Source organism: Anoplolepis gracilipes, chromosome 16, assembly GCF_047496725.1.
Source record: "Anoplolepis gracilipes chromosome 16, ASM4749672v1, whole genome shotgun sequence".
Lineage (NCBI taxonomy): Eukaryota > Metazoa > Arthropoda > Insecta > Hymenoptera > Formicidae > Anoplolepis > Anoplolepis gracilipes.
In genome coordinates this window covers 987,162-1,014,001 of record NC_132985.1, presented here as the reverse complement: position 1 = coordinate 1,014,001, position 26,840 = coordinate 987,162, and the positions used below count along the sequence as shown (strand labels likewise).

Genomic DNA, 26,840 nt, shown 5'->3' with positions numbered 1-26,840 from the left:
AATGTCAATAACACATTAGCAATATATCATTAAATACAATATATCATTAATTATTCTTACCTATAGCTAAAGCAATTTCAGCTACATATATCCTAACTACTTCTTCAGGTAAACAACCAAACTCATCGACTAATGAAAGTAACTCTCCCCCAGAAATGTAATCCATCACTGTAATATTATTTATTTCTGTAAATATTTATCTCAGTCTGTGCTTAAATATTATGTTAAAACTTTAATGCTGTAATCATAGAGAGAAATATGTACGTACATATATACAAAGTTTTTTTGCTTTGCCATCTGTGGATAGAATTTACTATGAAAGGATGATGTCCAACCATTCTCTGTATTGCTACCTAAGTATAAAATATCAAATTTCTTAAATCAATGGCATATTTATTAAAATAATATTGTGTTGCTTCAGACATTATACACGTACCTCCTCTTTAGCTTGTTTGACAGAATTTTCTGCTACAATCTTGGCTTTGCTAATGACTTTGAGTGCAAAAACTTGACCAGTCTCCTGTTTTTGAACTTTATATACTTTTCCATAAGTGCCTTTAGATATTACATCTAAAAAAGTATATCCAGTCTTCATCGGTATTTCCTTAATTGAAAATTCTGGTAGAAAGATTGACTGAAAGCGTGGAACTGGCCATACTGTTTTGGAAGATGCATGAATATTTTGTAGAGTGCCATTGGTCCAACTGAAAAGAACAAATCCAAATTTAGTTTGGCTACTCTGTCACAATATTTAAAATAAAGATCTATTATTAAAGATTAACTATAATGTTCATTACCTTCTATGGGAAGCCCGAAATAATGATCTATGTTTCTCATTAGAAGCCTGTGTTGATGCAACGCAACTTCCGCTAAGTAAATTGCTAAGACTGTACTGTAAATTAATAACATTGTTATCATTAATATGAGGCATGAGGTATGATTATCTATAATATAGTGTGTATGTAAAGCAAAGGAAATATATTTTTAATGATATATAAATAAATTTTGTTACAGGTTAGGAATATACATCTAGATAAGACACACACCTGACTATCATATTGCTGATAATTATGATAGCTTTCCTTAACGTTAGAATTGCCCATCCAGTGACGGTGCTCCAATTGATTGTTGATTCTCTCAAACGAACGATTGATAAGTCGAAAACAGCGCTTTTCGGAACGTCATTACGCTGCAAGTTATTTCAAGTTAAATATCGAGCAATTTGTTTATATATATGTTACATCATCGTTAAATATACAATGATGTATATAATCGCTTTATTTTATCTTAACAAATTAGCGATTAAAATTAACAATTACGTGTTTCGAAAAATTAAACTATTGTATTTAGAATTATTCGATGAATAAATAGCATATATCGATTTGTAAATTATGCTAATATCAAATTAACAAATCACAATTAAATAATAAATTTATACATCATGAAAGATTTCGCTCGCAACGGTATATGCGAATTGCGTGCGACATACTCGCAATTTTAAAAATAAAATCGGCAGAGACGTAAATCGTTTTGACAAAATCGTAAAATGTTTTCGAGCATACGTTACCTTAAATAAGCCTTCACGGGACTCTTAGAAATCTTGTTAAAATATCTTATTGCGAAGGAAAAAACAGCGTACGTACCTTCCAAGCAAATATGTGCGCGCCATTTGAATTTATACAAGTACGTTGAAATTTAAAGGGCGTAGATGACGTCACGTGAAACACGTGATTGACTGCTCGAAGTCGCACTGACAGCGCCATCTTTTTTTGGTAAGGGAAGTAAATTGAGGAGCGCGAGTAATCCTCCGTCGATAATAAAAACACATCCGTTGTTATCATACTCACGCGATATGCCGTGACATCAGCGTGCGCACGACCACCATCCGTCCACGTGACACTAGCTGCTGCTGTTCAGATCCGTGCGTGTGGCGTGTGGCGTGTGGTGCGGGACCAACCGAGGGATTGATCCCGCGCGGGTGTCAAAAAATTATTGGTCTTTATATAGGAGCGATTTTGTATGCCATCCGCGATCGCGACCGCAGTCCGAGAGATACGTGCATGTTAGTCCGCGTTTGGCGCGCGATCTAACTATGATCAAATTATTCTCGTTGAAACAAGCGAAAAAAGATGGCGAGTCACCGAAAGCTGGGACCCAGAAGAAGGCGTCCGCGGCACAGCTGAGAATTACAAAAGGTTCGGGTTGTATAACGACGCATCCACACCGCTCCATCTCTCATCTCTGGTGTTCCTTTTTCAGACATAAATGAACTCAATCTACCGAAAACATGCGGTACGGAATTCCCGGATCCCGATGATCTGCTAAGCTTTAAGTTAATCATCTGTCCAGATGAAGTGAGTACACGTGTGCTTGGAGCGTTTCAAAAAGCCATTGCGTTATCTTGTCGGCTGACTTTTGTCGTTCTAAAATTATAAATTTGAATTATTTACAACATCGATACAATGATAATTCCTATTGAGGTTGACAATGGTTCTTAATCAATGATATGTATCAATTCGCTGATTGTTTCAGGGATTTTATAGAGGTGGTAGATTTGTGTTTAGTTTCAAAGTCGGACCCAATTATCCGCACGAACCACCAAAAGTGAAATGCGAAACTCAAGTTTATCACCCTAACATTGACTTGGATGGTAATGTGTGCCTCAATATTTTGAGAGAGGACTGGAAACCTGTACTCACGATCAATTCCATTGTCTATGGTCTTCAGTATCTTTTCCTAGTATGTGTTTCATTCTATTAATATACTTTGCAACTTGCAATATTTTATATATGAGAATTATATCTCTTTATTAGTTGTATATATGACACAAAAAATGTTACAAAAATATATATATATATACATGCATGCATACATACATACATACATACATACATATATATAATACACATTTCATATTGTATACATATACTTTTAACATTCAAAATGTTAGGTTTCTTTTAAGATGTAAATTAATAATCTTATTTTTTTTTTTAGTGTGTGTGTATATATATATATATATATATACACACACACACACACACACACACACACACATATACTTCTATACACATCATACAAAATCATACTAAAAATAAAATTATTATATTGTTATAATATCCTAAAAAGAAATTTTTACGCACGCGCGCGCGCGCACGCACACACACACGTGTCAAAAGTTTTTTAGGGTATTATAACAATATAATCTTATTTTTAGCATGATGATATTTTTAATATCTCTAATTATTGTTAATTATTATTATTCTTTTATATTCAAATTTGATTGACAAATAAATGTAATAAACAGGAACCAAATCCCGAGGATCCATTAAATAAAGATGCTGCTGAGGTTCTACAGAACAACAGAAGGGCATTTGAACAAAATGTAGCAAAAGCAATGCGGGGTGGTTATGTAGGATCATATTATTTTGAACGGTGTCTCAAGTGATACAGTGCCTCGCCATCAATGCTGTACATGCTTCACCGAGGACTCGCTGTAGGTGAAAAGATCCTAAAATATGGAATGGATGCAGAACTACACGGTGTCCTTATTGTCATTTGTGTGACAACATTAACATATTTACTTTCTTTATGTCTTGCCAGGCCTATATACATTTAATTGGACAAATACTTTCTATTAATAAACCTGAAGTGAAACAGATGCATTGTTCATTTTGCTTTCAATAATTAAAATGTTTATCGGCCATGGCATTATTTTTAGTGAATTTGAAGTGCAGTGTTGAAAGGATTATAAAAATATAGTTTGACATTTGGCAGATGATAGATGTTACAATGCAAGATATTTGATTGAAGTAATTCTAGTTTTTCAAAATTTAAAAATTGTTCATATTCTGAATTTTTTTAACTCAGTTTTACGTTTTTATAGGTATCTTAATTTATAAAGTATTTATTTTCCAAAATATAACTTCCATTTTCATTATAGCCTTTTTTCACTGCAGCATCTATCGAAATCTGCTTTTCATTTAAATATATGTACAAGTAATTTAACTTATGTATTTTGACTGAAAGTGGAATATAAGGCTGTTACGGAACTGGAAATGTTTTGTTTGGATTTCCACAAGCAGTATATTTTATTACCCAACAGAAAAAATAGATCTTTTTCTTACATGTACATAAAAATAAGGCTCCAATGTTTTTATGAAACAAATTTGAATTTATTTCACGCTAAGAATAGAGAATTGATTTTCTTTGCCCTATGTACAAGTACAAACCTTATAGCAGTTGCTAACAATTATGAGATACAATACAATAGAGGTTTTTTTATGCTACAAAATTTAATTTATTATTACACTTCACAATTACTAAAAAAACGTTGGACAGAGTGTATTTTGTGAATGTCACACTTGTACAGTCTATGTAAAATAATTGAGCATATCTCAATGTAATTTTAAAAAATTGTGATACATGCAAGAATCACAGAAACATAACACTGTGTTGAAATGTGCTACCAATTCTTCTCTTTCTCTTATCTCTTCTTGTATTGATGTATAAATCAAAATATTTAGCTAATATATATGTCCTAATGAATCTATATACATTTTGGAGTTCACAATAGTAACTAATTGCTAATGAAAGAAGAATAGACAACTACATAGGAGAGCTACTTGTATATCTACACAAGAAAATTCTTTTTATATATAACAAAATTAATAGTAGAATTTATAATATTGCTATTTCTGAATACTTTTTTTTTTATTTTAAAGAAATCAATGACTTACAATTGTGAATTCCAAACTATTGCGCTCGATTGCGTATATTTTATTGTTTATTAAATATATTTGATTAAACAGGTGTAAGAGAAAACTAAATGCTTAAATTCATAAACATATTGTAAACTTCAGAAATAAAGGTCTTGGATAAATAAATAAATGACAGATATACAATATATATATATATATATATATATATATATATATATATATATATATATATATGTATATATGTATATGTATATGTAGAAACTACAAATTTTCAGTTTAATAGCGAAGTTTCTATAAACTTCATCCGTGTATTAAAGCATCAGTATATATAGTTTTGTATCTTACCTCTTATCGGTTTATACAATATCAAGACTTAAGCGTATATGTGATTTTGTCATAAGACTCACTGCTGCACTACATGATTATTTATATTTGTTATTATATAAAAATTACCGAGAGAATGTGTGCGGTAAATATTCATTACAAAGAATTTGCAATTCGTACCCTATAAAGAGCAAAGGAACAGTTTTCGTCTTCTCTATTAGTTATTATTAATTTATTATACTTTAATACACAGTATACTTATAGAACTTATGAACTAGAGAAGTGTCCTGGCCTCACTCCGACCTACAGCTTACTCTGCTGTATTCTTTAATTTAGGTCCCGTCTGCATTAAACATCTCAAGGCACTTTTTTAATTATTCTTCTTTGAGAAAAATTGACTTAATCAATTAACTTTTTCTCATTACATGCACAAAGATTTTAACCATAAATAAAAATCGCGAGTTCGGATCACAATGTAAAGAGTGATGGCATCTTTATTTGAGCGTATCGTATCATTCATGAAATAGATACGATATTAGAAATTGCTTACGCTTTATATATATATATTTCTGATATATAAACTCTGCAAGAAATCGAGATAATAGTCGTAATTCCAAGTAAAGCTAAAAGCAGGGTACTGCAAAATAAAATTGGCGGAAATACAAGGAGTACACAATTCAGTATATTAATTATGTTAGAAAAATTATTCCTTTCAATATGTCTTGTGTATATCTACTTTTTTTTATAATTTAAGCAATTATCAATTTCACACAATTCAATTTTACTATATATATATATATATATAATATATCAGCATGTAACTTCTCTCTGATATTTACAATTTGAAATTATCTCCTGTTACATATAAATATAAATTATTTCCAGCCTTAAAAAAAAAAAAAAAAAAAAAAAAAAAAAAAATACATACACTTTATATATAGTACAAATATTCTAAAAATATTGAGCAATATTATAAACATACACAACATTTTGTCTCATATTATTTCATATTAGATTTGAATATTAATATTTATTACGAACAAAAATAAAACTTAACCATGTACAGTCAAGCAATTCTTAATATGCTTGCAGCATATTAAGAAATTGTAAAATTTAATTTGTTTTGATTTTCAATAAAAACATTTTTTTATGCTATATTAAATTTCTTATAAAATTACAGCTAAAATTTTATTTTATTGAAGTTTTTAAACGATGATAATTCTATATATTTTATATATATATATCTGTGCTTTTTTGAACATACTGATCATTAACATAATTTACTATATATTGTTTCTTGTATATACCATATTGTTATATCTTTGCATGCACCCTGTATATAGAATCTTTACCGGGAAAATCAGGAAAAAATTTATATTACATGTGATTAAAATTATTGCACATTTCTTGCAGTTTTATGTGTAAAACAGCTAAGATCATATATTCGACAAAGAAAATAAGTCTGATAAGTATAAATATATCATAAATATATCGTATATATATACATATATGTATATGATATATATTTATGATATACTTATTAGACTTTTATGATATATATAAATACATATCATATACATATGATATATATATATATATATATATATATATATATATATATGTATATTCAATAATATTTATAAATATATATATTCTTTTTATCAACAAAATATTGGAAAGCATATAATTTTACTAATCCAATAATATTTTAGTAAAAAATTTTTAAAATACAAATCATAACTTGTATTCTGAAGTGACACATAATTGATGCATGCATTCTTTTGCATCCTGATACAAGAAGCACTTGTGCAATAATCATTTCACTAACCACAGCACAGAACACCTCTTCTTTGTACGCCTTTATCATTTTGGGCTCTGATATTTATAGTTTATTTCTGCTCCGAGTTCATTTTATATAATTACAATACACACCTCGTGAAAGAAAGAGCTATGCTTAAATTTATTTGTGTTCTCTTTAATGCCTTTTAATGGTGTACTGTAATTATATTCCACAAGATTTATGATTGCGAATACTTTGTTACATAGTTGTAGAAGCTATTAAAATTGCTTTTGCTAAGCTGGACAGCTAAACCAATTTGATGCAGCTCCATCTTTCAGAGTATATTGGATAAAGTATATGATGTATAAAATTATTTTTGCCAAAATAAAGTAAGCTGTGCTGGGATTTACGTAAAGTGATTGGTAGCTGTGCAGAATATTTGGCCATATATATATATATATATATATATATATATATATATATATATATATATATATAATACAATATACATTTAAACAAGACTTGAAAAAACAGTGTTTATTTAAAAATCTGAATCGTTTTTATCTAAATATTTGCTGATAGGCAACACAATTCTGCGAGTTATTTCTAGTAAACTTGAAATTTACACTTTCTTTTTAACTATATAATTCACAAATTAATCTGAAGAATGTATTGCATAACGTTTTGCTGAATTGATGAGTCATTAATAATATCAAATAATATAGTTTATACACATAATCAAAGTTTCTTAATATATTTATACCAACAATTTTTAACAAAACGTTAGGTTAGGTTTTTATAATTATATAAACTAAGCGATTTTGTTTTGCTAAAACAATTTTAGACTAAGGCATGCGATTCGAGACTATTAAATATACATCTAGTACGAAAAGTATATATCTAGCAAACTGAAATTTGTATTTTTTTGTATTCAAAGATTTATTCAAAAAAAAAAAAAAAAAAAAAAAAAAATATATATATATAATTTTAAATGTATAATTTAATATTATATGTATGAATATTTAATAAATAATAATTTATAAAACAATTACATCAAAAATTTTTAGGAAAACATTATAGCTTGCTAGATATAATACTTGAACTGAATCAAATCATATGAATAAAATTTATAATTAGCATAATTTGTATAAAAGAGAATATACATTTTTTTTTCTTTTGTATGACCAAAACATTTTTCTGTTTTATGATCACTAAATTTGCTGTCTCGACTAATGAAACAACAGTATGCACAAGACTGATCTCATGGAGATGAAATATTAATGTCATTGTATTAAAGTAAGACTTTGTTAGATTGCCTTAGTAATGTACAATTAGTTTACATCAAAATAGGAAATAGGAAATGCGCAATATTTTTGAAATAATCATGTAGTAATGATTGCTGCAAATGTCTGTTCCAGATTCGTATAATTTGTTTACTTACTTAATCTAAAATTCAAATGATTACAAGTCCTTATCGACTTAAAGGTGTTCCACCAAAGTTAAATGAGGTGGGCACAGTCTGTGAGTGAAAGGCATAACCTAGAAAATTAACAAAATATTTTTCACAGATTTAAGTGATAAAAAAAATATATAGAAAAGTAATAATTAACTCACTATTATTTTTATTTATATAGTAACAAAAATTATCTCTCTCAATTATAATTGTTAAATAAATTATTAAAAGTAGAATTAAATTTACCTCCGCTCTGTTCGATTCTTTTACTCTCTAAAGCTGCTTTACGTTGATCTGCCAACAGGATAATTTCTTGTAGGGCTTTCTCTTGTTCAGGACTCAAGAGACTTGTTAACGCTCTGTACCAGGTCATGTCGGTTCTTTCAATATCTAGTTAAGAATTTAAAAAATATGTAAAATATGGATTATAACAGATAATTTGTGCAAAATTAGTTTATATAAAGTACCATTTTTTAAACAGATATTTACTTTGTATGACTTCCTTGAAAACAACGTATTCGTCTTGATTAGAATCGTCCGAATCTAGGGGCGTGATGTAGCTTTCAAGAGCAGTTTCTTCGTTACCGTCATATTCTGAATCATCGTCATCAACGTCGGATCTATGATCACCGTGACCGTCTTGTATAGTTGCGTTAACATTAAAACCATGTTGAGCGGAGGTCCGCGTTATCTTGTCCTGTAATTTCTCGAGATACTCTTGATTAGCATCGTCTATTTCGTCTTCGTCGGAAGATAAAACTTCTGAAAATTATCAAATTTAGTTAGCTTTTTTTGTATCATAAATTAGTAGATATTTAATATATATGGAATATATATTTTTCTTACCTTCATCAATGTCGCTCTCTTCCTCATCATTCTCGTCATCGTCTCCATCCGCGACCTTAGCGGCATACGCTCTTTTCAGACCTTCGAATAATAAGATTAAGGATGGTATAATTTGCGTTGCGCATTCATTCACAGCAGCTGGACGAGCAGGGCCCATGCTAATTAATGTACACAATCCAAGGACACACAATTTACGATCGTGTAAACTGTAAGGAAAAATCACACATCTCATTTTTGCAAACTGAAATAAATCTAAATCTAAAATTTTATATTTTATCATCTTTTTTTAATAATTTTATATATTTTATATAAAAAATATATACCCTAGGAAACAATCTGTATCGTTGATCCATTGTTTGATAAAACGCGAAGCAAGCGGCTCTGTCGACTGATCAAAGCTTCCTTGTAATGTGTCCATTGTTTGCAGACACAATGCAGGATTGTAATATAAAGCAGCAATAACTACTTGAAGACACATTGTTCGTAACTCTGAGGTTTTAACTTCGCGCATTAGACGTTCTAATACTAATTGCACGAGTGATGGGATACACTAAAATTGAATCAATTTAATATTCATACTACATTTCGTAAAATAATTAATAATTACGTTTATTTACATATAATTTCTAATTTTTGGCACTGTAAAGTTTTACCTGATCTATGTGTCCTTTACATTGCAAAATTATGACTTCTAACAGCTTGGCAGCATGACATTCGGGATCTTCGCCTCCATCAGCAGTCAAAACCTGGCATAGACAATAGATATTATGTGTAGAAAGTAATTATACTGATTTAAATATTTTTAAAAATCCAAATAAATACTTACAGCTTTACACATATTAAACATAGCCAAAATATGATTTTCATTCGACAAAAACGCTGGAGTATCGACAGTGATGTAATTATGTAGCGCAGGCATCATGTCAGTGAAATAATCAAAACCATCTTTTTGGAAAAGCTGATACATGAGCTCCAAAACTTTCCACATGTCTTCGGATATACTTTTACCCGTCAAGTCGTAAACTAACGATAAAGCTTCTTCGTAAAATTCTAATGGAAAAAAAACATTATTAAAATATAAAAAATGTAATATTATATTTTTCTCTACATTAAAAAATAAAGTTTATCTATACATAATATAATAATAAACATTACAGACATTGTTATTTTTATCGCAATGCCAATCTTAGATATATTAATAAATATTTAAATATACAAGAAAAAGGAATATACCTATAACACTTTGCCCAAAGATATGAGCTACTACTTGGAGGACAATTGGTTCGAGTTGTGACATAATTTGGGGCTGCTCTTCCATTACTGTCAAGACTGTTTCTATTGTGTTCAAAAGGCCCATTGCTGTTATCGCTTTCTCGTCGCTACCTTCATCTGTTTCGAGAACTTGGCTAAATGTAGCAGCCTGAAAAAAAAAAGATGTACATGACACTCTACACAAACTGTTTCACAAGATTACACTTTATTCAAACTTCTTACCAAGTGTTGACAAATTTCTACAGCAATTGGCATTAGTTGTTCAGTATATGTACAAACAATTTTTTGCATAACACTCGTCAAATCATCATTTTCCGTTTGCCTTATAATAGTTAGTAATTCGAGCGTAATTTGTTTTATTAACGGCTCGATATATTTCTGAGCCTTAGGCTGCGCTGCAAGCATCATTTGAAGCGCTATAGCTGCTTCAACTTTAACAGGCAAATCTTGATCAGTTAGAAGAGCATTTGTAATCAGTCTAATTGCCTCGACTAAAATTTGTTCCGATTTAAATCTAATTTCCGAAAAGTAATGCATCACCCAACAGGCCTGAAAATATAATTAATACAATTGTCACTATCATGTCATGATTGTATTATTACATAACAATGATAATTCCATATTTATCATTTTACTTACTCTTGCTCGCATATGGCCATGAGGACTACTAAATTCAGGGAATACATATTGCAATAACATCTTATCCATTTGTTCCTTGTAAATCTTTTTCTTCAATAAAACATCAGCCAAACTTCCAATCTATATGTGAATAAAGTTTTATATATTATATAAATAATATATACATATGTATATAAAACAGAAAATTGTATTGTAACCATAAAAAATCAAAAGAACAATACTTTTCTATAAACATACCATATGTAATGCGCCATCTTTTTGTCTTGGGTCTGCATTTGGACTAGTTAATACCTCTAGACAAAATTGCATTGTCTTTTGAAGCATATCTTTTCGTTTTCTACACGCTGAATGCAATAAAGTTTGCGCCGCTGTTACTGGTGAAACAAAATCTTCGAAAATATCTGAAAGCAATCTGATAAGTAATACAAAGTTCTCTAAAATGTTTGAGCAAAATGCTGTTAACTTGTTCTTACCAAATTTCACTCTGATGTATTCATAGGGATCAGTATTCCATAGCTCCTCATCGGAAGCGGAATATGAAAGGATAGGGAATAAAACATCACGTATAATTTCAAACATATGAGGTTTCAAAAATTTCCAAGAGAATGCATGACTCACGCTAAAATTTTGAAACGTTATTATTATTATGTTTCTTCTCGGGGCAAAATATTATAATCATTTATTGATAAATAATTTCTTACCCTTGATTAATATAATTGATCGATTGCTGTACTACTCTAGGAGAGACATAAATTTTTCTACGATACTGATCCAAAATTTTTAAAAGAACTTCGAGAATACCAGCACTAAACGTTTGTAAATACCATTCTGCAAATTCTTGGTATTCTTTGGTCACATTTCCTGGGCTGCCGTATCTATAATAAACAATAAAATATTAACAATAAAATATCAGAATAAGTATATAAACAGTCTCTCATTTTCATCATTTTCAATACATAATAGTTTTGAGCTTCGTTGTACATAATAAACTTATATAATTACCTTTCAAACATCCTATGTAAAATGTGTAACGCCCATTTTTTACATTTCCACCAAGACAGTTCCGCGCGTTCGTCATCGTCAAGTTCTGGATTATTGATCTCTTGTGGTACAGGTCTATCAGCTATTTGTCTTACTACATCCATCCATTGTGAAAATACTTCCTTTGAAATAAGGTCAAGCGGAAGTGTGTACTGCAGAGAGAATAAGACATACATATCATTAAATTTTGAAATATTCTGATATTATTTTTCCTTACATCTCAATTTCTCTCTTTCATACCTGAGTAAGAGCAAAGAAAATTTTTAGTATTTGTTTTTGAAGCAGAACAGATTGCTCAGACGAATCTGGCAATAAGCGTAATATCAATTGGTAAATCATAGGGAATAACAAGTTCATTGCTTCATTTAATGGTCCCCTCTCTTCTGCTTTCTTATACCTAGTTATCAGAAGCATATATGAGATATATAAAACATATACTGTATAGAAAAACATTGAAAGTATATGATTAAATACACCTACTCGAAATTTTTAACAAGCTGATGCAGCGCGAGGAGAACACCAGGCCAACACGAAGCGTCTGGATTTTGAAGGTATATTGTAATTTTGTCCACTATTTGCGTCCATCTTCCAGGAAAATCGTGTTTAACTATATTACTGATGCATACCGCTAATTGTACTCTAAACATATAATGCAGAGGAATAATATGTTATAATAATTATACTATGTATACATATATTCTAGTAAATAATGTAAATTGAACATTATAACTTACCTAATTATTTCTGGAGCATGTACCACTGCATCTACTATGGCATCGCGTATCATTGCACGATCTTGTTCATGAATACTAAATTCTATGGGTCCACTATCGGCCTCTTTATCAGCCCAATTTGAAGTAATTAAATTTTTTAAGTAAATTACACCTATATAAAGACAGAATAGTATGTTTTATAGTTTCAGTTTCATCTTCAATCTTTTATGTAACACGAAAAGATTACAAATTGTTATTTACCAGCTTGTCTGACAGGTAAGTCAACGTCATTTAACATTACTACCTGTAGGAGTGTTGGGGCAAAACCAATGATTTTGTGAATCTGAAAAATTTAAGGATATTATTATAATTTTTTATTATATTTTTTTTTAGTTATTACATTCTACAGGCTTGTGAAAAATTACAGATTAAGATTATAAAGTATATGTACAATATATAACATTATATATATACATATATATATATCTATATTAAGTATGTCTATATTAAGTATAAAAATAACATACAGTGATATATAAATGAGGAAATTACAAGTCAGATCGAAAAGTTTTGTTGAATAATATAGCGCATTAATACGCAATCTAATACACATTCGCGGTTACAGTTGTGAAAATTTTGTTCCACGCTTTGAAGGATAAAACGCTCTTGAGATTATCCTCTGCGTGCGAGCACATCGCATAAAAGAGGTTAACAAGCGAAAATATGAGTCTCAGGATCATCCGGTGAAACCGAGTGGAGTCGTAACTCATCTGCCCCGAAAACGAAACAAGCATGAATCATCTTCCTCGCGGTCGCTCTAATTTCTTTCATCGCTGAACATTCCAAGTCCGGTGAGAATTGGAGTCTGTACAAAAGAAAAAAAAAAAAAAAAAAAAAAAGGAAGTCTGATCGAGGGACAATTCTAGGAGCGCATCCCCGACGAGGATGTATCCTCTCGTATCCGTTACGTGCAAGAGATATTCCGGCACGAGGGTACGACATAAAGCATAAAGTGCGAGCCACATGTTCCCGTGGGGCCTCGAGACCTTCCTCTCCCTCCGCCCTCTCCACCCTCGATCGCGAATCGGGGAGCACGTTTTCGCTCGTGACCACGGTTCTCCTATGATTTCCACGCGTACCTGATTAAGCTGTCCCTCCGCCTCCTTTTGCTGCGCGGGGTCGATCGTCGCCCGCAGCAGCTCCGTGAGCTTTCGCGCATCCATCGCTCCGGGCCGCCTCAGCTCACCGTATTAATTAGACGCCTGAATTTTTGTGGCCGATACCCCGTATTTGACCCGGCGCATTCACCTCAATGCTGCTCCTTGCCTGCCCGTGCGATCACGTGACAACATGGCGGCACATCAGATCAGCTTTGAATGGTCGCATCCGGTCGCGCAGAGCGTGTCAGATGCCATCTACAACCACGTGTCGATGAGTATTCTGTTGAAAGGAAACTCGTGTAAATCGACTCAGTTGCATTGAAAATTGAAATTAAAGCCTCACATTTGACCAATCAAGGCGAAAAAAGATTTTTTAGCTTCTTTTTATTGATTAGTCAAAAATTCGAATTTTTAGCTTCCAATTGGAATTTGACTAATCGGAATAAAAGGAGCTAAAATTTCTTTGCTCTGATTGGTCAATCTTCAATGCATAATTTGATACGGGTTTACATTATGAAAAATGAAAATCATTGTCGCTCGGCCGTAAACTATGGAATCGTAGTTGCCCTATTATGGCCAGAAAATATTTTAATAAAATTATATAATATTTATAATTGATGAATAGCATCGTCTATTGGGCGCTAAAAAGCGATTTTAAAAAAAAAAAAAAAATTTTAATTGAAAAAAAATTAGACAGTAAATCCTTATAATAAACTTATTACAAATACAACATAATATTTAACATTCTTCATATATATATATATATATATTTTATATTAAAAAATATAAAAAGATAAATAAACAAAATAAGAAAAAAAAGGAAAACACGAGGATTTCCGCAAGCCGCAAGCATGAGAACCCGCCCAGCGTCGTGCTGCCGCACAGCAATGCATCGACAAACTAAATAATCGACGTCAAAAGCTGTCAAATATGGCGTAGGCAAGGGGCAGCAAGAGCGAAAGAGAGAGAGAGAGAGAGAGCGCGGATAATTGACATGTAAAAATGTGAATAGGCCTGACCGCACTGCAATCTTCGCTTCGAGAGGCTGGGTGGACCGACACGTTCGCGGTGTCTCGCGCGAACGACGAGATACGCGGACGACGATCGCGATGTCAGAAGGCTCGCCGGCGCCTTCCGAGTGCCGGAAGTGAAGTGTGCGCGAGGGTGGCGGCGAGCAGGAGAGCAGCGGATCTGGTCTCCCCGTCCCGTACGCAGCCGGGGTCGGCGAGGGATACTGGCGAGGGGCATGGTACAGTAATCCGCTGGGCAACAGACTATGGGGGCCCAGCAGACCAAGGACAGGGTGATCCCCGTTGGGTCCACCGTGCGACAAACGCGCAAACAGCAAACGAGGAACCTGAAGGATACGCGCATCATAGGCTCTAACATATTCACCGAGCACAGTGGTGAGAACACGCTTAATGTTAATAATTAATTGATACTCTACTGTGGGAACACGCTTATTTCTGTCACGCACAATTTTTCAAAGCAGAATCTGCATCGAATGATTTTTACATACATCACTATGTAGTTTGTATCAGATTATAGTTTTACAGTTTATGAAAGTTGGCATGCATTTCTATATAAGTTATACTTTTATAATTGATATAATACTGCAGTTTTTATATAGAATAAAATTGTGATGATAAGAGAATAGTCAGAAAGAATTTAGTTTTCTGATAAAGATCTCTTAACATGTAATGAATGTGCATCAATATCTACATTGATGAATATTTAATTAATATATACATTAGAGTGAATGAAAATTTTACAATGTATTTATCTGTAAAAAGAATTGAAAATTTTAAGAATATCTCGAGCAAAATTCCATTGATTTATCATTCTTGTATTGTAAATTAAATATTTTAAATACAATTCTGAAATTTTCATATGTTATGTAAGCACAGAACTGTTTTAATTACCAATGTCAGAAATTTTCATCGTAGGTATATATTGAAAGTTATAAAGAAAAGCTCTGTTTATTTCTTTCAGAGGCACTTTTACAAAGTAGACCGCTGCCTCATATTCCAGCATTGCCAGAAGGTGATTCCCCAAGTGGTTCTAGTGCTCAATCAATTTCACAGCAAGCAAATGTTCAACAACTCACCAGTGTATCTGCTAGTGGGCTTCTTGAAGCAGCAAATAGGTCAGTTCACTGATCAAAGTCTGAAGCAACATGCTTATATAATTACTGTTTTATATTTTTAATATGAAAAGAGATTTTAAATCTTTTAAATGTAACATCAAGAATGAGATGTATTAAAATTTTAGTATATGGATAATATATCATTCTTTTAGCATTTTTTTCATATATAAGGTCTGAAATTTTATAAATATAAAAATAACATATATTGATTTAATACATATCAGTAAAAGAGTTATCTTTAATTAACAAACTTTAATCTTAGAGATAATATTTATAATCATTTCATGTGTGTATGTGTATGTGTGTACAGATGGACTAGCAAAGAAAATCTGTTGGCACAGGAGGAAGAAGATAAAGAAACATTTGTAGCTTTGTATGATTTTCAAGCTGGTGGAGAGAATCAACTTAGTCTGAAGAAAGGTAATTTGTATTTCTTATTAAATATTATTAAAAATATTTTATAAAATGTATAGATCCTGATTTGTATATATTGTATACCTTAAATGCTTATTTTTTAATATTTCTGTACAGGTGAACAAATACGTATTATAAGTTACAACAAAAGTGGAGAATGGTGTGAGGCTGTTTCAAGTACCAATCAAAGAGGATGGGTACCGTCAAATTATGTGACACCTGTGAATTCTTTGGAAAAACACTCTTGGTACCATGGGAAGATATCTAGGAATGCTGCAGAATATCTATTAAGTTCGGGAATAAACGGTAGTTTCCTCGTACGGGAATCAGAGAGCAGTCCCGGACAACGTAGTATCTCTTTGAGATACGAGGGTCGAGTGTATCACTATAGAATCAACGAAGACAATGAAAAAAAGATGTTCGTTACGACGGAAAGCAAATTTAATACGTTGGCTGAACTAGTGCATCATCATTCGATGCTTGCCGATGGCCTCATCACACAACTGCTGTATCCCGCGCCAAAGCACAATAAGCCTACTGTCTTTCCGTTAAGTCCCGAGCCGGACGAATGGGAAATCAATCGAACGGACATAGTAATGAGGCATAAATTAGGAGGCGGACAATACGGTGATGTATACGAAGCGGTCTGGAAGAGATACAATATGACCGTAGCAGTTAAGACACTCAAGGAGGACACAATGGCACTGAAGGATTTCCTAGAAGAGGCGGCCATCATGAAAGAGATGAAACATAGAAATTTGGTGCAATTACTGGGAGTGTGTACGCGCGAACCACCGTTCTACATTATCACGGAATTCATGAGCAAAGGAAATCTTCTTGATTATTTGCGAAATGAGAGTAAACATCAGATTAATGCCGTAGTTTTGATGCATATGGCTACACAGATCGCGAGTGGCATGAGTTACTTAGAGAGTAGAAATTTCATCCATCGCGATCTGGCAGCGAGGAACTGTCTAGTCGGCGAGAATCATCTTGTTAAAGTTGCGGATTTTGGATTAGCCCGTCTTATGAGAGACGACACGTACACTGCTCATGCTGGTGCAAAATTTCCCATAAAATGGACTGCACCGGAAGGTTTAGCGTACAATAAATTTTCCACAAAGGTAAACAAAAATTATTAAAAAATGTAAACTATTATATGAGTTTCGTGTTATACTAATTAGTGATATTTTTATAGTCTGATGTGTGGGCATTTGGTATCCTTTTGTGGGAAATTGCTACTTACGGTATGTCCCCTTATCCTGGTGTCGATTTGACGGACGTTTATCATATGCTAGAGAAAGGTTATCGAATGGAGTGCCCCCCAGGCTGTCCGCCAAAAGTTTACGAATTGATGCGTCAATGTTGGCAGTGGTCAGCGGCAGATCGGCCAACTTTTAAGGAAATACACCATTCGTTAGAAAATATGTTTCAAGAATCGAGTATCACCGAAGGTTAGTGAATTATTCTATCACAAAGCTGTCTTTAATGTGTGATCATAAACTCTGATGACAAACAGTTGTATCCTTTTTTTTTTTTTTTTATTATTATTTTTAAGAAGACGGAAAATCGCGATTAACTGGTTGGACAGACCTGTTTTATTATATAATTAATTTCATTTTATGTAAAGAATTGCAATCTTATTAATCTGTACATTTATTTATTGTAGAAGTAGAGAAACAGCTTCAAAGTGGAGGGGAGATCCCATTACTATCATACAAAAAATCACAGACTGGAAGTACAGGAAATATACACGGGCTTGTTCTTGTATCCGAGCAATTATCTTCTTCTGGTATAACACAAGGTAATACTTAATATTACAGTATTATTAATGAGTTAATTGTGACATCTTAGCATTAAAACGTAAAAAAATAAATAAACAATAAATTAGATTTTATAATATCATGATAAAAAAGATTAATTTAAATTTGATCTTTTCAAGTATTGCTATTCTTTAGAAAGTTACTTTAAAAAATGGTTATCTATTAAAATATATTAAAATACTTTTTTAAAATATTTCGTTTAAAAATTATTCCAATGGACAAAATATATATTTTATGCAGAAGGAGTTGGTTCGGTTACCAAGCTGAGTACTTTTATGGGTGGCTTGTCAAGTAGGAATAATAGTAATATGGTTCAAATGCGAAGATCGACCAATAAAAAGGGAAAACAAGCACCAGCACCTCCCAAGCGAACAAGGTATGCTTTCTTTTCACTTATAAATATACACACATAATCGTACAATTTTCTGTTATAATAAAAAGCTATGTGTCTTCCATTATAGCCTACTGTCATCGTGCAGTTCTTTTCGAGATTCCGCCTATCAAGAGCAAGACCAGCAAAATGTCGAAGTGAGCACTATGACGCTTGATGATGGCACAGATCTAAATGGTATTGATAAGATTTTTGAAGGTATTCCACTATATCAAACTTAAGTGTAATGATAAATGCACGAAATTGCCGCTTTTATTTAATTTTTCTTTCGTTAACTTTCAGTTGACTTTGAATTTAATTTTGATATGCATCTTCGCCTACAGTGATTTTACGGCTTCATGAATGTGGGTCATTCTCCTCGAGTCAGTATGTATAATTGAATGTTGAATACACGCCGAATACTAATTTTCGACAATAGTACTTGGATATAATTTATTAATGCATATACTCAAACGTCTGCATCTCGTACATACTGTACATTGTAGCTGCAGTTTTTCGTTCCCAGAGTTACATGAATAGGAAACCATACTTTCTATCATATTGCGTTACAAATCTAACAAGTATCATAAATACTCATGCATGATATTCGTCTCTGTAAAGGTACGAGTAGAATATTTCATTTTCGTTTTAGATTTCTGGATATGTATTTTATCATTTTAATTATATTCTCATTCTAAAGACTGGAATTTAACCTGTGTAACAGCATTGGTATATTTCATCGACTTTATCATCGTATAAAATTTAACTGTGTTCAAGCAGTGTTATGTGAGTTTACTAAACATCTATTCATATATATCATATATATCATGATGAATCATTCGAAATATTCTAAGACACATCTAATACACATATACCATTTATCACATTTTCGCTAATTGTTCATTATCGACACATGTTACAACATTCAACTTTGCTGGCAATAGTATTACACAATGAATATAATTATTTAACAATGTACTCCTAACTTAATATCAAAAGGAGAATGACCCTAGGGATGAATGGAATGGAGTGTGACAAAAGGAAAGCAGAGATTAAGATTGATAGGCGCCGCAAGTATCTTTTTCTCTCTCTTTCTCTCTTAGCTCTCTTCCAAAAGACTCCAATATTTATAACGCGTTGCGCTTACATGCTGGAGAGATGTGTTAGCTATAGATTGTATACAGTACACTTTATTAAATGGCGACTCAGGTATCACACGTGATCTCGTGACAATGGCTACACAGTCAATTACTACAGGAGGTTGCGATATGGACGACGACGGAGATGGGTCGCAAGGGACAGCAGAACATAACTTTATTCCCCAACCGTCAACCTCGCCGGAACCAGTATCCAACTTACCGTGCAATCAGAAACAAATTAAATCTCGACCTTACACATCTAAGGAGGTACTATCTCAGAAGGTACAATGATCTTACGTTGAGCGGCCACGATAATATTTCAAAGCTATATAAAAATACTAAACACATAAAAACATACCTTCTTTACTCGTATACGATGTTAAATGTCCCGAGTATTATAATGATAATTTTTCTTATCTATGTCTGCTTTAGAATCTTTAGAATCATAAAGAGTAAAATCCATTTCGATGGTAAATGCATTTAGCACTGCTTGAATAACTTGCTTGATGATGCTCGATGACGAGAAAGCGATTCGTGATTTAGAGAAAAGATGTGATTTCAGCTGGTACACGTGGGTGCGCTGGAGGTGCAAAATGTTAAGAGAGCTATCAATCGTTACGGCACATTACCGAAAGGCGCTAGAATCGGGGCATACTTGGAATCTCTGCGACAAAGTGGTATGCCGTCGAATCAGGAGAATGCATTGACCGCTACGTCTTCCTTGTCCACCGCGATCGTAGAACAGCAACAGCAGGACATTGTCGTAGCGAATGCCATGATCGACGCAGTCCCGCAGCATCGCTCGCTCTCGCCTCGCCAGAATAATCTGCGCGGTCAGCCGCAGATGACGCGCAGCAACTCCTCGAGTGGAGTGGTGAACACCTATCAACCGCCGAATTCACCGCGCAGTCGTGCTGTGGGTGTTCGGAAGACCAACACGGACGGGATCAGTTTGCGGACCTTCCGTGCGCCAAACAACTCCAGTTTCCGTACCGCCAGTCCATCGAGATCAATCCAACCGACTCTGGCTGATTTGGAGTTCCCACCGCCGCCGTTGGATTTGCCACCACCTCCAGACGAGATCTTTGGCGATCAGTGCGATCTACCGCCACCTGCGACTACGGCGTCACCGTGTACCGAGAGTTCCTCTTCTCACGCAAAAATCACGAGTTCGCCAGTCGGTCTGAGAAAGTTGAAAACGGAATGGCGGAGTAAAGATGAGATGTTAAACGATCACGATCAAGACGATAGAAATAATGACGTGAGGAACGCCGAGCCGTCAGTTAAAGAGGCTAGTTCGCGATTCGGTGTAAACCTACGACGCCGAGAGACCACTTCTGGTGACCCACATTGCGGCGGTAGATCTTCAGACGAGAAAAAGTTGATTTACAAGGCGAAGGAGACGACGAGCGGCGGTGCGATGAAAGCGGAATTGGTAGACGTAATTGCAGCGCCTGAGGAAGCGCCACCACCACCCCCGCCGCCGCCGCCGCCAATCAGCAGTGCGGTAAGCAATACCAGTACATCTTTGGACACTTTTGAATCCAAACCAGGCATGAAAGAGATGCTGGAGCTTAAGCTGATCAACGAAATTAAGCAGAGCGCGGATATGAAACATGGTAATAGTAGCAGTTCCGCGAGAAAAGCCGGAGGCAATGTTAGTGGCAGCGGGCTTTCGTCGACAGCACCTCTCGATCCGGCTTCGCAGCTTCTGTCCGAGTTGTGCGCCAGCTTCAGCATGGATTCCGCCAAGCAACACATTGTTCCGAGCGAATACGCCATTGCAACGTTGAAGAGCAACGACGTATCCGGAACTGCTCAAGAGCACGCTCATGTGAATACGCAAATTAATATATTCCCTGAGAAAAGCAACACTCACAAAGAGATTCCGATGACTTCGCCAATCACTGAGGGTCATATATTAAGCGCGACTAGTGTAGGTTTCAAATTGAAGAGAGTAGACAAGAGGAGCAATCCGCAAAAGGAGGAAAATCTGGATGGTCAGATAATCGACTTTAAAGCTCGGTTGCGGAAAGTTGACAACGTTGATAAAGAAAAAGCCGCGGCGGAGGAAAGAAGCAAATCGTCACGTTTCGATGACAACACACAGGGGAGCAATGTCGTGGACTCGGCAGATTCGTCGTCCGGAGTGGATGACGCGAACGACGACAAGCGCCGCAGCACCGGCAGTATTAGTAGCCTAAAAAAATTATGGGAGAATAAGGAGGCTTCTTGTGATAACCAACCACTTAGTCCTAAATTAAATGTGAGAGGAGCGAGTAGCAAACAAGACGACATTGCGAACGAAGATTCGCCGGAGGATCATAGCAACGCTTCGACCAGGAGCTCAACCAGCAAGGGCGATTCGCGAGTATGGCCACCAACGTCATCGTCCTCGGAGATTGAGAAGCCGATCGTACCGGCTAAACCGTTAAAGCCGCTCGGACCATCCAGCAAACATTTTGGTTCCTCGATATACGCCACACCAAACTGCAACAAGCCATCGTCCCAAAGCATCGATGACGATGGCGGTAAGCAGACTGGTGGTGGTGAATCGAAAGGGGCAAAGCACAGCGTGATGGAAATCTCGAACGTCATAGAGAACAGTATTCTGAACTTGAAAGGCAGTCCTACTATTGTCATGGCCAGTTGGTTACAGTTGTCTGATAAAGTTGGCCTGTTGCACGGTATGTGCGTCAACCTGACGGATACGGCAATCGCGCCGCACGCGAGGTTCCAATTCCGCGACCTACTCAGTCGACTCGAATTGCAGGCGAGGCAATTACGGGCCGCTGGCACGCGCAACATCACCGAGAATACGAGACTCTTGTGCGACGTGCAGAACACGATAAAAGACGTGATAAACACGGTGCAGAGATAAAGCTGCACACGAATCGCCGGCGGATTAAGAAATCAAAAACGAGCATTTTTTTCCTCCGCCATTTCCCCCTTTCTATCGTGATGTTTCCCGTTCAATCATTCTCTTATAACTCTCGTACACTGAATGCGATGAGCGATATCCGTCACGTCCAGTATGCGAGAGCTCCTCTTCTATCTCTTTCTATTTCTATCACATCGGATCCGTGGGCGTATAGCGTATACATAAATTTATATAAATATATATCTAAGTCACACACACATACATTAAGTAAGGTTTTATCAAAGATATTGAGATCCTTTTTTTTTGGAAACGTAGCAATTAATTTCCGAGCGAGTATAAGAATGAGCTAATGTGAATAAGTTAATCGATAATACGATTTCGCGATCGTTCGGGGGGGGGAGGGGGGAATTAATTCGAAGTTGCACGAGTTATACGATCGCCGATATATTTCTCAACACGCAGAGGCAAACATATATATACAACTCGGACGGAATCCTGCGCGCAGTAAACTCTAAGTTCGTATACATTTACAATTCCGCCTGTGTATATCATTCGCGGTTTTTTTTTTTTTTTGGAATATCTTTGGAAGCTCACATTACGATCGTGTGTAACTCACGGGCCTGGCAGAAAAATACGGCCTTAAGACGAAAAAAAAAGGAAAAAAAAAAAGAAATATACATCTTTGCATGATTGAATTTTTATGTCGAAACGTACGACGGTTTTCATATAAACGGATAAGTAAATGTGATGATTATATAGTTACTGTATGGGATAATCGATCATGCGCAAATTTTCATTGTCAGTAGAATATATAATTGGAATATTGGCATTGGAGCAAAAGCGTAACGCGGATGCAAGAGTCCATTGTACGCTAACTCTATATCCTCGAGTCGCTTACGTATCGCGTAAATCGTTTCGTTTTAATGTAATTTTATACACACGTCGTGCTTAGTAATATACATATACATATATATATATATATTATTACGCGAAATTTTTAGACTAGACAATATATATATATATATAAATACGGAACACCTAAGTCGTAAGTCGTTTCATGTGTATTCTGGGACAATATATAAACGATTTTGTATTTGTATAGAATAAGTTGGATATATAACAGCTATACACATGCGATAATCGTACGCCTACGTAAATTATACTCAAATACAACAAAAAATCGAATGTAATTAATCAAACAGCTCTTGAGTGTCGTGTGCTTCGTTTTTATCCATTCATATGGTATGGTTCTTCCAAAAAGCACACTAGTAAACAGAAATATTCGCCTGAAGACATCCATGTGAACAATTCATTCATATAATGTAACTTATGGAAAGTGCATCTTAATCGATAAACTTGTATATCAGAATGAAGTGAAAACATTAGTAACAAAATAACGGACAAATAATATAAATATATAACATACATACATTACCTGTGTCCGTGCAGTATTCTCTATATATGGAGGTTTTTAAGCATTCAATTTTAATTCATTTACTCTCGCACTTACTATTTTGTATTAGCATTCATATCTTTCTCATCTTCATTTATATTTTTTAAATATTTTAAAGAAAAAAAATAAATGAGTATAAATATTATATTTAAAGTTAAATTTGCTTTTGTGACATGTTTTTTACAAAGTTCTATGCAGATAGTTAGAATTTGCTAGCGTTGGCATTTCTGTAGAGACTGAATATGCCAAGTTTTACAGTTTATAATACATCGATTGTAGAACTATTGTTCTGATAATGCTTGGACAACTGATTTTATGGAAGTTTTCAGGCTTATACTTCATTTCAGGCTCGTGCTTGACACTAAAGGAGAATGCAATGGAAACAGAAATAGAAAATAAGTCACCAACAACCTATTTCTTATGTGACACTGCCTATATCATACGCGCGCGCGATATTACGCGGCTAGTAGTATATATATTGAATTGAAACTAGTATCTTTTAATCATGTAAATTATTATTTCTTTTGATTTCAATTTCCCAAGTTTCTTTATATATCTTTTGTACCTGTGATAAACTAATCAAGCCCTTTCTTTATCTTTCTTCTCTTTATCAAAAGAATTATGCTCAACTGAAACGATAATAGTTATATAAATGAATTTTAGTCAGCAGACACGTTTATTCGAATAAAATTGTATTATTAAAAGAGATACTAAAATTAATGTTCTATATAATATGTATTATAGTAATTTTATGTCTATTTATACATACCTTCTTGTATTTATTTTTAATTTTTTGATGTAAAATTGCTCTCCTAAAGAATCGACCAACGTACTGATTCTCACTAATACAAAATTTTAATATTGCTTTATACATTGATTGAAAATGAAAATAAAAATAATTATCGAATTATGTTGTTTTTTTTAGTTTGAATGGCTCATAGTTTGGTCCCACACAACAGTATGTACTATCAAAATTGTATTTTTGATATTATTACACTATCATGCAATATATATGTATATATTATTAGTTTTTTATACATATTTATTATATATTACACGTATATCACAGTAAAATAACTGAATTATAAAAATCTTAGTTTTAAAAATTATAAGACTTGATCACAGTATAAAATAGCATAGTATAAAATTAATTTATGATTAGTACTACTAATTTGTATTATTACTCAGTAATTCTTGCGTTCGGAAACAATCGCTTACAATTTTCCATTTATCACCCATAGCCGTAATTAGAAAGGTTTGATTAAACGACTTGGGACTTTTTTCTTCATACTTTACTTGTCCACCGACTTTGACGAGAAATGTTAATTGATTGGCTACCTCTGGACCTATTAACATTACACATTTCATACAAATTATCTATTTACGGTTTCACAATAGCAAGATAAATTTAGCAAACTTGATATAGTATATTATTCGCAATTCAAATGTGTTATAGTGAAATAAAAACACATCTTGATACAAATATTAAAATAAGACAACATTTAAAATATTTATTTAGATGTAACAAAAAAAAAAAAAAAAAAAAAAAAAAGAAACTATCACAAAGAAAAATTTGAGTCATAAAACTTGAGATATGAAATAAAATGTAACACAACAGATCTAATATTTTCGAATATTTTTACTTGTCTGATATTTTTATAGTCAAGAATGCTAGAGTGTGGTGCGATTACTAACACTTACCTGTAATTGGCTGAGCGTCGAGAGTAGCAACTGTATGCTCTGAAGATGGCAGATCTGTCCAGAATTTTTGTATATTGTCTTTTCCTACTACTCCATTTCCGTTCCACATCAAAGTAGCAGTGTCCATGTACATTCTTGAGATCAACTAAAATTACACATACAGTTAACATAGAATCAACAAAACGAAATATGTTTGACAGTATATTATTGTTACTTACATATCGCCGCTTGTCTAAATATTCATAATACAGTTTTGTGAATTCCTCTGCAGTTCGACAAGCTTGATCGACTTTAGCTTTTAAGTCCTGCAAAAGTCAACACAGATGTACGAATTGTGTGTAATCAAATACAATTAAACATTCAAAATATGTGATGCATTAGTGTATTTGTCGTTTTTTTAAGTTTTTTTTTATAAGTAATATTATAAACAAATAAAATTGCTGAAAGAATATGACATAATTTACATTCATAATGCAGACTATTCATGCTTATTTCAATGAAATCTTATGTATATATGTATTTTAGTATATAAAGTGAAAATATATAATAAAAACATCACACTATAAAAATAATTGTGGTTCGACGCTATTTAAGGTTAGGAATTTTAAAATACTTTTTTAATTACCAGTCTTGTAACAGATATTGAAATATACATATATACATGAAATTTCAATTAAAATCGATATGTATACATATTATATTGAAAAATTAATATTTTTGTATATTTAAATATCATATCTCTTGTAAATATGTAAATTAATTTATTATACTAAAAAATGTATATACCTGATCCATTACTTTCTTATGATTTATTGAAAATAATGCAAAAGAAAAAAGCTTTACGCTGCGCTTTTCATTCAATGCTTTCTGCACATAAAAATCAAAAAATGCATAAGGAATAAGGACGCGCGAAAATGCAACAACGCGCAAAGCCAACGGCATAGAGTATGTATGTATACATACGTAC

At 33.5% G+C, this 26,840-nt stretch overlaps 5 protein-coding genes across 12 annotated transcripts in view; 2 read left to right on the top strand and 3 right to left on the bottom strand.

The window, feature by feature from the left end:
• Positions 1-1,698, bottom strand: part of S6kl (ribosomal protein S6 kinase like) — a 46,309-nt gene extending 44,611 nt beyond the window's left edge. For 2 of the 3 annotated variants that reach the window (XM_072908674.1, XM_072908672.1), the window contains exons 1-6: positions 1,644-1,698; positions 1,047-1,189; positions 798-892; positions 437-704; positions 269-353; positions 61-168 (exon numbers count right to left, since the gene is read on the bottom strand). In XM_072908674.1, the coding sequence (XP_072764775.1) occupies positions 61-168; positions 269-353; positions 437-704; positions 798-892; positions 1,047-1,103 (613 nt within the window). In that variant the 5' untranslated portion in view covers positions 1,104-1,189; positions 1,644-1,698. Of the gene's footprint in view, positions 1-60; positions 169-268; positions 354-436; positions 705-797; positions 893-1,046; positions 1,190-1,567 lie in introns of all 3 variants that reach the window. The other variant, XM_072908673.1, reaches the window with a different exon arrangement.
• Positions 1,699-1,902: 204 nt separating this feature from the next.
• Ubce2m (NEDD8-conjugating enzyme UbcE2M) lies at positions 1,903-4,056 on the top strand. The gene is made up of 4 exons (XM_072908675.1): positions 1,903-2,195; positions 2,260-2,354; positions 2,533-2,739; positions 3,305-4,056. The coding sequence occupies exons 1-4, from the start codon at positions 2,093-2,095 to the stop codon at positions 3,443-3,445; spliced, it is 546 nt and encodes a 181-aa protein (XP_072764776.1). The 5' UTR covers positions 1,903-2,092; the 3' UTR covers positions 3,446-4,056.
• A 3,288-nt stretch (positions 4,057-7,344) lies between these two features.
• Positions 7,345-14,143, bottom strand: Msk (importin-7 msk). Of its 2 annotated transcripts, none has more exons than XM_072908130.1 (19): positions 13,926-14,143; positions 13,048-13,129; positions 12,808-12,958; positions 12,554-12,712; positions 12,314-12,470; positions 12,035-12,225; positions 11,734-11,907; positions 11,506-11,651; positions 11,270-11,433; positions 11,033-11,152; positions 10,616-10,942; positions 10,355-10,541; positions 9,948-10,171; positions 9,775-9,867; positions 9,445-9,671; positions 9,122-9,327; positions 8,765-9,037; positions 8,522-8,665; positions 7,345-8,361 (listed from the first exon to the last, which is right to left on the bottom strand). In XM_072908130.1, exons 1-19 carry the CDS (start codon positions 14,007-14,009, stop codon positions 8,294-8,296), a joined length of 3,177 nt encoding a protein of 1,058 aa, XP_072764231.1. In that variant the 5' UTR covers positions 14,010-14,143; the 3' UTR covers positions 7,345-8,293. The 2 variants fall into 2 exon arrangements, with proteins under 2 accessions (XP_072764231.1, XP_072764232.1); XM_072908131.1 differs by lacking the exon at positions 13,926-14,143 and adding an exon at positions 13,314-13,652.
• A 723-nt stretch (positions 14,144-14,866) lies between these two features.
• On the top strand, positions 14,867-26,241 carry Abl (tyrosine-protein kinase Abl). 5 transcript variants are annotated; one of them, XM_072907954.1, is made up of 10 exons: positions 14,867-15,352; positions 15,939-16,092; positions 16,403-16,512; positions 16,624-17,630; positions 17,705-17,960; positions 18,176-18,310; positions 18,570-18,705; positions 18,791-18,918; positions 19,909-20,105; positions 20,401-26,241. In XM_072907954.1, the coding sequence occupies exons 1-10, from the start codon at positions 15,223-15,225 to the stop codon at positions 22,717-22,719; spliced, it is 4,572 nt and encodes a 1,523-aa protein (XP_072764055.1). In that variant the 5' UTR covers positions 14,867-15,222; the 3' UTR covers positions 22,720-26,241. The 5 variants fall into 5 exon arrangements, with proteins under 5 accessions (XP_072764055.1, XP_072764058.1, XP_072764056.1 ...); XM_072907957.1 differs by having other exon boundaries at positions 14,868-15,352; positions 18,791-18,897; positions 19,957-20,120; XM_072907955.1 differs by having other exon boundaries at positions 14,868-15,352; positions 18,791-18,897; positions 19,909-20,120.
• On the bottom strand, positions 25,340-26,827 carry Nxt1 (NTF2-related export protein 1). Its single transcript, XM_072907959.1, has 4 exons — positions 26,660-26,827; positions 26,092-26,178; positions 25,874-26,018; positions 25,340-25,518 (listed from the first exon to the last, which is right to left on the bottom strand). Exons 1-4 carry the CDS (start codon positions 26,813-26,815, stop codon positions 25,340-25,342), a joined length of 567 nt encoding a protein of 188 aa, XP_072764060.1. The 5' UTR covers positions 26,816-26,827.
• Between the last annotated feature and the right edge of the window lie 13 nt (positions 26,828-26,840).